The following is an 11,665-nucleotide window of genomic DNA, read 5'->3' as shown; positions in this document are numbered from 1 at the left end:
GATCCAAATTATTTATTTACTCTTTTGGCAAAACCATAAACAATTTTCAGCTGTCAGACACAAGTTGCAAATGTCCTGTCACACAGCTTTTTGCACACCTCTAAACACAGTTGCACTCGCTAAAACCACATTGTGCACTTTGATGCATGTTGGTAAATGCAAATTGTCGAAAGTCAACTTAAGTACAGCTCTGGTGTCTAGACACAACAACTCAGAGCTGTTCACACCTTTTGCTAATGTGATGAACCAGGTCAAAGTGGATCAGGGTGTTAAAAGATGAAGTGAGGAGGATCTCACAGGCCTGTACACAGACTGTATGATGGAGATCTCTTGTAGATTATGCACATCGCAGCTGCACAGGAAGTGGCCTGTCACTGAGTCACTGACACACTTTGCAGTGCTGGTCTCAGTCTCAGCCGCTTGGACCAGCAAAAGCACCAGATCCTCCTGAGGAAATAGAGCAGGCTTTGTCACTTAAAGGGATAGTTCAACATTTTGGCAAATTTGCATATAGCCATAATCCCTATAGTCTTAGCAGTAGGTTCATTACCTTTAACTGTCGGTGCAAGCTGTTTTTAGATCGGCAGGGCAGAGACGCGAGCTGCTCAGTCAATGCAATAGAGGTGAACGGTACTTTCGCTTTCCCCTCAAAATACATCAAATGCACAATCCCGCAACTCCAAAACGCTCTCGTGGACAATCTGTGACCTGCACATTCACCACGATTCACCACGATGTTTTCCACAGGGCCAGGACCCTCCATGTTTGTAGACTTGAGTTAAAGTTCCTCTCCCACTGGTCTGAGGTGTGACCACTGTGGCAGTATGTTAAAGTAGTCCAGATGTCTCTCTGCCCAGCAACATTTTCCAACCACTCCTGGGGGATCTAGGGGTATTTCCAAGTCAGATAAGTTATATAACTTCTCCAGTGTGTTCTGGTTCTACTCTGGGGTCTCCTACCAGCTGGACTAGTCTGCAAGACCTCCATTGGGAGGCTGGTTCAATAGTTAACACATTGCAGTTTTTCTCGATTGTTTACACACATTTTCTGAAAGCATGCCTCATACTCTCAGAACTCGACACACAAATCAAAAAACACACACACAATGGGAAAACCCCCTAACTTCTCCTGCAAAATGCCATGCCTGTTGCCTTTTTATGCTAAAGCTCTGATTGCTAATTGTAAAACTGTGTGATAGGTGTTTGCCCATGTGATGAGTCAGTGTGCATAGCAGGGCAATTAACTTTAGAATTTTGAATAAAAGTGTGTTACTTGTGAAAACAAGAGGTTTTCTTAATGAAAACTGTACCAACTGCAATTTGTGTAAAGTGTAAAGCAGGAATTGTGCTTGTAGTTTAGCAGAATTGAAAACAATTGAGAAAAACTGTAAAGCGAGTTTAGTCTAGTTTCTTTTAGACTAGCTCTAGGTCGTCCAAGCAGATTGTTTGTAGTACTTTTTATTTCTTTCTCAAATTGAATCTAATCTGCTCTAATCTTATATTTCTCTGTTTCCTTTCCTTTCCTTTCTCCTTCCCTTCCCTCCTCTCCTTTCCTCAGGCCTCTGACTCTGAGTAGACCTGGCAGTGATGGTGTGTCTTCTACACAAGTTATTAGTTCAAGTTGAATCTCAGTAGAAACAGACTTTGTTGTTGTGCAGTGAAATTGTGGCAGAATAAAAAAAGTGTGAAGCAGCAGAAGCTTCTTTGTCTGTTTCCCGCCACTGACGTCCATCTTCCTGACTATCAAAACAAACAAATGGAACATTAGCATTTCTCATTAGCAGACTGGTGTAAGCTTTGTAGTACTAATTAGCTGTGCAACGGGAGTGTGTGCTTCATTCAAGTCCCCCTCTGTTTGTGCATTTAGCGTCTAATTTGGGCAACTGTTTGCAGAGATCAGGGCAGATCCCATCAGAGTGTCTGCTGACATTTGGATTCGACAGCTAAAATAGCCAGCTCTCCACTGTCAGTCATCTGCAGACAATACCTAAAGCCACTAGATTAACTGTCATTACTCAAGTCTAATCAAAGGAGCGCGTGGACCAATCAGGAAGCATCCAGAAGAGTCTCTGAAGATGAGCATCTTTAGCTGTCACTCCATCCTCAGACTGTTTGTTTAGTCCATCAGACTGAGGGATTCTGTACTTGCTTTGTCTGAGTCTCCATCATCATAGGAATTTGTCTGTGACTCAGGTCTGACATTATCCCCATCGGCAGGATTTTCAGTTTTTTCCTTTCTGACAGCTTAGTCAACACATCCCAAATAAATATTTACGAATAGAATAAACCGAGTCACAATTTTGGAAAACTTCCCTAATCATCTGGAAGATGTCACCAACTTTGTTGAATTTCAAAGCCAGAGGCAGTCTTTGAGGTTCTCTACATGCTCTCACATGAAGTTATACAAACTCGTGATGGAAACTGAGTGAAACACCAGCCACTAATGAAACCAGTGATATTTTAATCATATATACTGTATATCATGTTTTCATCTTCTCCTCTTTTCTGTTTTAGTATTAGTTTTAAGATTCACCTCACTGTAACATCTAGTTTTACATCTCCTCTGTCAGGCTTCTCTCTCTGGAGCTTAAAGGAGAATTCCGGTCATTTTGACCCCTAAATCGTTGTCCTGATGTCACCCAGTGTTGGGGGGAGCAAAAAACGTTTATACTGTACACTATATGAGTTCAGTGGTGTGTCATAAGGATTCAAGTCATGTACCATAGATCTTTGATTGTTTTTTGAGTGTTTGTTGTGGTTGAAAAAATTGCCCCCATACTTAAGCGTTGTTGCTAGCGCTAGCGCCGTCTAGCCATGGTGTAACTCCGATTTTCCTGCATAAATTTTAGTCGCGTTTTTTGCTCCCCCCAACACTGGGAGACCATCAGGACAACGATTTAGGGGTCAAAAATGACCGGAATTCTCCATTAAGTAACAACAGGTCAGTGTCAGCCAATCAGAGGAGAGGACCAGAGCCTTTTCTCCTTCTTGTGTTGAGTGATCCAGTAAAAACAAAGCAGATTTCAGGTGGGAGAAACAAAATGCTGCAATGTGGGCGGGGCTTGAGGCTACCCGAGCATGATATGTTGTGACATCACAAAGTGACAGGAAGTCCTGACTGGTATTAAGGCTCAGTTCCTGAAAACAGGCTGTTTGCATTTCTCTGTGGACTGAGGCTTTGCCACGGCAACATATAATGAGAGCAGATTGATGTTGCGTTGTTCAGGCTGTTTACATCCCTCAAAGCCGCAATTTTTAAAAATTCTCCTTTAAGTCTGTTTTGAAAAATGAACCAAAATGCTGGATGGTGTGGTCAAAAGGTGGAGAAAAGGACTAAGCAGATCAATCTCAAGTTTTGGAGTTTAAAAAAGGATTAAAGATTCACAAAGAGGTAACAGTGATATGTATGATGTAACTGTATTGTTTTTTATCAGTAGCCCCAGTCCTCATCCTCATCCTCATCCTCTTCCTCCATATGGAGCATGACCTCTGTGTCACACACTGTATCAATCAGTGATGGCAGTAAGTGCTGTGGCGTTCCCTCTGTTTGACTGGATGAAGGACACAGCTGTGAAGGCCAGGTTCACTGTATGACTCACCATTATGACCATGGATGATGAATGTGAGGAACACTGCAGTAGAAATTCATTGACTGTACCTCAGATCTAAGTTTTTCTCTAGTTTGCGAACTTATTTACATATTTTCTGCATCTTCAGCAGGTCTTTCAAGTAAGGCTAACTTGTCACCACTTACTATCAGTTTGATTCATGCAGGACATTTCCCCCTGTGAGAAGTTCCTGTATTCTTGCATCATGTGTAATGCTGCAGTATAAACCACTAGAGGGCTCCCTTTAACAGGAGTTGAGCTGCTGGCTTCAGCAAAAATGTCAAGAAGATGGTTTGACTCAGTTTGGTTGAGTCTCTTTATTTTCCTCAGTGCGTCAGAAAGGAGATTCAATCTCTTGGTCACTCAGCTCTGGAGCAGCAGGTTGTGTTCAGGGGCCAGTTGGACGTCGCAGCGTAAGATTTTAAATTCTACCCAAAGTTTCATATCTAACTTCATTTGACCTCAGATGACCTGAGAGAGGCTAAATCCTTGACCTTCCACCCGTCAACCACCGCTCTACATACAAAGGAAGGACACTGAGGCGGTGAACACATATAAATACCTATGTGTGCATGGACATAAACTACACTGGTCCTTGAACATGGACGCCTTCTACATATATCTACATCAATCCATCCATCTATACTAACGAGGGCTCTGTAATGGATTCTGGAGCTCCAGGTGAAAGATGACAGTAGGACTCTTGGGTTTCCACCGGTCCCTGAGAAAATATCTTCAGTTATGTTATTTATGTTCATCGTCTAGGTGTTTGCGTCAGACAGCTGATTGGAGCTGTGACCGAAGATGATTAAAGTAGCCAGACTGAAGCAAAACATTAAACCTGCAGGTGGCAAAATCAGCACAAGTTGAAAGGTGCTGAAGAGTCTGGTGATAATTCTTGGGCTTGTGTGTCATCACAAAACACTTTCACACTAATTTAACAGCTTTACACGTTTAATTTGTCCGTATAAAGGCCAGGTAGACTTATATTTATCATCATTTATTGCATAAATATATCATAAATGTAACTGAGTGGAGGGAACAGCAGGTGTGATTCACTCTTGAGTTGACGGGTGACTCATCCTTTTCCACATCCGACTGAAGAAGGCTCGCACTCCCTGCTCCCCCCTCCTGTCCTCCTCTTCATCTGCAGTTTAAAGAAGACAACGTATATGAGAGATAAATGTCATATCAAAGAACCTCTGGTATTGTTTGTTAAAGGTCCAGTGTGTAATAATTGGCTAGGTTTCTTGGCAAAAATCTGAATGTAGCCTACTACCCATGAATATATTTGTATAAGTGTATAAACACTATATTTTCGTAGCCTTATAATTATTCTTTTATAGATACATATAGCAAAGGGTCTTCTTTAAGTAGTGCCGCCATGTTTGTACGGCAGCCCAAATGGAAAATCCAGCCAGTCAGAGAGCAAGTTTTGGGAGTTTTGCATTCATAAATAAACTAACAAAGAAGAAGGAAGAGGAAACAGCAGACATATTGTAAAATGGTTTAGATCTTCACCTCGTCGCTCCATGCTCCTGAAATACTCCCAGTCGTCCCAGTCGTGGTAAACACGTTTTTTTGTCCTTGGAGGACTGCAATCTAGAATCTGAACTTTAGATGTCACCCCCTCCTCCCATTTTACACACTGGACCTTTAAATTTCAACACTAAATGACACTTACTGTTCACACTGCACACCTCTGGAGTCTGTAAAATAAAGACTTAATCTTAACCGAAGATGTTTTTTTATAGAAGATGTTTTTATATCAAGAGAACTAAAATTACCACAGGGTTCTGGACGGTCAGATGCTGATAAGGAGCTCTTTGTGCTCTGCCATCCATGTCCTGGACGGCACAGATGACTTCTCTTCTGGCGATGACAACGCTCTCATCGAAGTTCATAAGTTGGAAGGTTATAGAGCGGTTGAGAAATCTTTTGTAAATGGCTTTGACCACGTCCTTGCTCACGGTGGCGCAGAGGCCCAGGAGACGAGCCCTCCTGAAGAACGTGTTGGGGCAGAAACAAGGTGCAGCTGTGTTGGCCAGCAGCTTGCTGACCTCGGCGCTGGCGGCTTGGGTGCTGTTTCTCAGAGCGGAGGGTAAAGCGAAGTCCCCGCTCTCATCTTCACCGGGAGTCTGACATGATGTGACCTCAGCAAGCGCCTCCGGTTCATCCAGGAGAAACATCAGAGCTATATCAACGATCCGTGCTTTCAGAGGCGCAGTGACCCGGTTCAGTTTGGCAATCAGAGCCAGTTTGGACCGTTGGCCGGCGCGAGAGCCGGTGTGAGAGCTGAGCAGCTTGCCGGACAGGTGGCGGAGGAAGGTGCACACATCCCACTCTGCTCTAGGGCGAATCATAGCGACAAACATCTGAAGGCCCTCCACCGTGACCTTCATACGGCAAGAAGAGAGGGACAGAATACTGAGGGATTAACTGATATGACACTCGGAGCATGATGGGTGGTGGTCGTATCTTCACCTCTCTGCTGAGGAGCAGTGAGAGTCGTCTCTCTTTTTCCAGCTCCTCCTGGAGTTCCTCCTCCATCTGGTTCAGACGGTGGCACGTCCCTGAGGTCCAGACCTGTGCACAACACTCATGTTAGAGCAGCTGATATTACATGCAACGCTATGTCCTCCAGGTCTGGGAGTAACTGGTAATATCAGACTGTGAATTATACATATTTACATATATGACCTTCCTAATAAGTCATGGTGATAAGTTTTGCACATCATTTTTTCTTATGTTGTTGTCATTTTTTAGTCTTAATCCTGACTGAAGAACAAAACGAAGCACATATATCCTCATACAAATTTAAAAGATTATAAAGCAAACTTTGGACATTTACTGTTGCATTTTTACTTGTGATGTGATCAGTAGCATCTTGTGTTTGCAACATGTCTATGGTCTCACTTTAAATGTACTTTAAGGGGATAGTTCAACATTTTGGGAAATTCTCCTATCACCATAATCCCTATAGTCGTAGCAGTAGGTTCATTACCTTTAATTATCAGTGCATGTTGTTTTGAGATCGGCGGGGCAGAGACGCGAGCTGCTCATTGAACACAATGGAGGTGAGTGGTACAGGTCCCCTGTCGCTCATCGAATTAAATACACAATCCAGCAAACTAAAATGCTCTTGTGGACAAGTTGTGACTAATCATTTATAATTATGCAACATTAAAACACATGAAGCTACTCGAAACTACTTCTATAGAATATTGCTGCGGCTATTCATTTGCCTCAAAAACAACTCTGTCTTGTAATGTAACATTACTTTTTCACAGAGTGGTGAATGTGCAGGTCACAACTTGTCGATGAGAGTGTTTTGGAGTTGTTGGATTGTGTATTTGATGAGTTTGATGAGGGACAGGGGACCTGTACCGTTCACCTCCATCGTGTTCGCTGAGCAGCTCGCGTCTCTGCCCCGCTGATCTCAAAACAACATGCACTGATAATTAAAGGTAATAAACCTACTGCTATGACTATAGGGATTATGGCAATAAGGGAATTTGCCAAAATGTTGAACTATCCCTTTAACATAGTATTTCTCTACAGTCAGTATTGTGTTTATTTACCCGTTCAGCCATCAGAAGTTTTCTCGGCTCTGCCCCCTTTTCCTGGAACCTGTAAATGTCACAAACATTGTGTTATTGTTTCATTGTTGTCTCCCTGTGTGTTAACATTTATAAATACAGTCATTTTACAATACTATGAACTGACGTGTCACGGTGAACTCACTCCTGCAGGAAGCTCCTCCTGGCCAGCAGCCAGTCTTTCATGTCTCCCGTCGATAAATACATGGGAACTTGAAACCGCTGCTTCATGAGCATGAACTGCCTCAGGAGCATCCTCTGCAAGACACAGCCAATCAGCTGACTCAGAGAGGTACTGCTGCACACACTCATGTAGATGTTACAATAATGAAACTGACCTCCACTCTGTAGCATTGTTGCTCCCTTTCTGAGAAAGACGGCGGCCTCATGCGTGGAAAGTCAGTGGCCATGTTGGACAGAGGTCAAACTCCTGAGGAGGAACAGGAAGCACTTATTTAAATCCAATAAGGACGAAATGTGCAGGTTTTTAATGAAGGGAGAGCATTCTGGGAGACGAGAACAGCCTGGACTCAGGGTGGATGTTGTTGTCAGTGATGATTTGATGAAAATGCATCATTTGAACACAGCATTCAGAACTCCCACTCAGTGACAGGCAGGGCAGACTGTTACTGCAGCAGGACTTTTAAATAATGATACAAACAAGATGTGTTTCATCAGATCTGGGTGTGGAGCCTCAAATACCAGCTACAGTTTGGGTTCATTTAGCTGCTGGAAAGAGAAGTCAAACTGTTATGAATACTGTCACTGTCACTGTAAGGGAGAACATGTTGAGTGTGTGAAGAAAAAAGACTGTACATGGTAGAAAAAAGAAGTTGTCACAGTTTGAAGAAGAAAGAAAATCTGAAAGTTCAGACAGACGAGACATAATGAGGGATACAGATGCTACTGATGCTTGTCGACAACATAATGGAACTCATAACCAAAACAAAACAGTGTGGGAGTAATGTACAATACAACAAAATATATGTGTATATATTACATATACATAACAACTCTTTATTTTCATCTCATCTTAACACATGTAAAGTGTGTTGATGCTGTCAGTGGGATAATCTGTTGACAGGCAGACAGACACCAAAACCAAAATACTGTCAACCTCCTCTGTAGTAGTTTCTGACATAGTGGGTGTCTCAAGAACCACATTTGCCGTGATGACACACACTCACAGGGTGAAAACAGCAGTCTGGGATCTGGGTGGGAAGGTGTTGACCACCATTGTTCCTCAGGATGATGTAGCCTACAGCTTCAGGAGGTGCAAAGGTCCTGAGAGCCTGTAGGTCCTGGAGAGATGCTGATTGGATAGATTCGAGGCTCAGATGGTGTTACTCCACAGTGTTGACTTGGGAGTCACAGAGGGTGATGGGAGTGGGTGGGGCTAGGTTCTTGCTGAGGTTTACAACATAATTTGTTTAGAGCAATGAGCTCCAAAGTGTTCTGTCTGAACAAGTCACCATGGGTAAAAAGATTAAACCCCTCCACAGATCAGTCCAGTGAGGGTGGTGTCTCCTGTGAATTTCAGGATCATCTTTGGGTGTAGGCTACAGGGAGGAGAGCAGATGAGAAAGAACAAAATCTTAGGATTCGATCCTGATAGTCAGGGAACCATGCAAGAGCGTGTCCTGCGACATACAGTAACTGGGATATAGAGCTGTCATATGGGTAAGTCCCTTAAGAGTCCAGGTGGACTATTAGAGGTCCAGCAGTGGGTCGGTGTAGCTTTGAGGTGGGACAGCACAAGAACTTCATCAGCACAGAGGTCAGGATGAGATTCTGTTCATAATATGTCTTGTGGACCTTGGTTATTTGGAGATGGTGATGATGATGGATGGTGAAGGATTAGATGCAGGTCACCAGTGAGGTGATAAAGCTAATGAGTATAGGCCACCGCTTCTGGGTGGATGGAGACAATCAGGTCCAGCAGCCCTCCACTATGGAGAATGCAGCAGGGGATGGAGAATGTGAAGCTGGTGGATGAAGTTATCATTGACGGTGTCAGATGTTTTAATAATAAAAGTACACAACAAACTTAACAAATTAAATTGTAAAGCTAAAATATTGACTGAACTTCACTAACATCAAAATGTTATGAGCCCCACATTTTCTCAGTAATCTCTATACTCTTACAAACCCACATTAACAACCTCATGTAGTCAATAAACTGTTCAGCTGTGTGTTTCTGTGTTCCATACAACTAGTCAAAACTTCCGGCTAAGTATTTCAAAATAAAAGTGAAGTGTGAAGTGAGTGAATGACCATATTTCTTAACTGGAATCACTATCAATTTAGGCAAGAATGAAAGCTACAGCATTAACTGTAAATTCACAATTAGTGGTAAACACTATTGTTTACAACTGTGTGTGTGAGCTTGTGTGTAGTGGTGGTGGGAGGGTTGGGTTTTCTTGTTGTTTTTAGCCTCTGTGAGGCACTTTGTGTTACTTGTATGAAAAGTTCCATATAAATAAAGTTTGATTTGATTTGAACTGTAACACAGTAGCAATGCCATTGACTGCTACTCTCATTATGGTTTAGTAAGTTGTTACTGGTCCTAGCTACTAAATGGTCCATAGTGGTAATGTTGATCCTTGCAACAGATGTGGCATCTGAAACTGTTGTAGGCCTAGTGTTAAATTTAAATAATTTCAAAATTAATCTTAGTAACAAATAAAGAAACAAGTAGCCTAATATGCCTACTTCAATATGATTAATAATAACTCCTAACTATAATGATAAACAAAAATAAAGTCCACTTAATTGGGACTTTAATTAAGTTTAATCAAGTTTGCTCAGCTGTCATGCAGACCTCTTAAAAGAAGTTTCCTTCGTTAATAGTAGATATTTTCTTATTTTATTTTGAAGGCGGATGGGAGTGACTTCCGGGCCCTGCGGTCCTGCTGTGTAGCTTGACGCCGGTCTGAAGTGGCCTCAGACCGAGCAGGCAGCGCCGGAGGAGCAGAGCGAGGAGGGGGCGTGCTGACAGCGGGAGGAGGAGAACCTGTTCACCGACTTCACACAAGTTTCACTCCGCTCCGCCGCGACCCGGGAGCCGCCGCTACAGAGCTCATCCTCCACACCCGAAAACACTTTCTTCTTTCCTCGGTCCACAGAGAAGTAGCCTACGAGTTGGGGTTAGTTTTGTTTTTTTTCCGGAGCGCGTCTGGAAGGATCTTCATCAGCGAGCGTCATGTCTGGATCGTTCTGTAAAAGTTTGTACCCGTTCAGCGGGGAGCAGCACCAGCAGGGGCTGAGCTTCGAGGCCGGGGAGATTATCAAGGTGGTCCAGGCGCTGCCCGGAGGCTGGTGGGAGGGGGAGAAGGACGGAGTCAGGGGATGGTTCCCGTCCAGTTACGTCCAGGTGCTGGAGGTAAGACAGTATAGCTACTACTACTATTATTATTATCTACTTATTTAACTTTATAGCCTACTCTGTAATTGGATCTTAATTGGATGTAGATTTTTCTCAACTCTGACTTTTGTCTTCTTAAGTTTATGATGGAAAATGAATTTTCATAGAAATGTTTTTTTCTCTATTAGGCTACACACAAGGATAGAGAGTTCAGACCACACAAGCACACACTTACACACACACTCTCTTACGGTCACATACGCACTTGAAGATAAAGACAGCATTGAGTGATGCTCCAATAGGCTAAATAGTTTTCCCGTGCTGAGTTGATCAGATTAACTCTAACCTCTCCAGCAGGCAGCAGCTCCTGCCTCACTGAGCAAATTTCCTCATTCCACACACATTCCTCCTAAACACTCAGGTCTCCTCTCACTCAGCCTGAATGCTCTCTCTCTCTCTCTCTCTGGTCAGCCCCTCCCGTCCCCACTCAGCAGCACCCACCCCCACCCTCTCTTTACACACTTTGGAAATGTTGCTGCTGCAATCCAGAAAACATCTCCATCCTATTTTTATTTACGTCTTGTCCTTCCTTCCTGCTTGTTTGTCTCTGCGATGGCGACATCACAGAAGAAGAGTTTGTGGTGGAGGCTCTGACACCACCCAGAGCCCTGACAGTTAGTTATAACCAGCCTGTGCCCATGATGAGGGGTGGGCAGGAAGCCAGTGCTCAGAGCTGTGGCACCAGCTCTGACGGGTTTTTTTTTTTTTTTTTTTTTTTACCATTTCTCACTGAATGTGAGAAGATGCTGAGTGTACAGCAACATGACATGAGGAGCGCCACATGGTTGAAGTTGCAGCAGCCCTTACCTCCCCTCAGACCAGTTTAGGATTGCAGGTGCTGGGTGAGGCGGCAGGGTGGACCTGTGATCTGTCTGGACCGGGCTCAGAGAAGTAGGCTATCTGTCGGGACGGATAGTTACTGTAACATTTTTTTGAAGTCACTCCGCCCAGCAGCCGTGTTTGGAATGTAGTTTCGGCTACGCATTTGCCTCGAAAACAACTCTGTTTCGTAATGTTACATGATTATTTCATAGT

The 11,665-nt window shown here is 43.4% G+C and overlaps 1 protein-coding gene across 1 annotated transcript in view; it reads left to right on the top strand.

Moving 5' to 3' along the window:
• The first annotated feature begins 10,185 nt into the window (after positions 1–10,185).
• gas7b (growth arrest-specific 7b) overlaps positions 10,186–11,665 on the top strand; it is a 74,463-nt gene continuing 72,983 nt past the window's right edge. The window contains exon 1 of the mRNA XM_083993998.1: positions 10,186–10,588. Within this exon, the coding sequence (XP_083850124.1) occupies positions 10,409–10,588 (180 nt within the window). The 5' untranslated portion in view covers positions 10,186–10,408. The remainder of the gene's footprint in view (positions 10,589–11,665) is intronic.

This window comes from Trachurus trachurus (assembly GCF_905171665.1).
Source record: "Trachurus trachurus genome assembly, chromosome: 19".
Classification (NCBI taxonomy): Eukaryota; Metazoa; Chordata; class Actinopteri; order Carangiformes; family Carangidae; genus Trachurus; species Trachurus trachurus.
The sequence above is the reverse complement of the archived record's forward strand: the minus strand, read 5'-3'. Positions and strand labels throughout refer to the sequence as shown.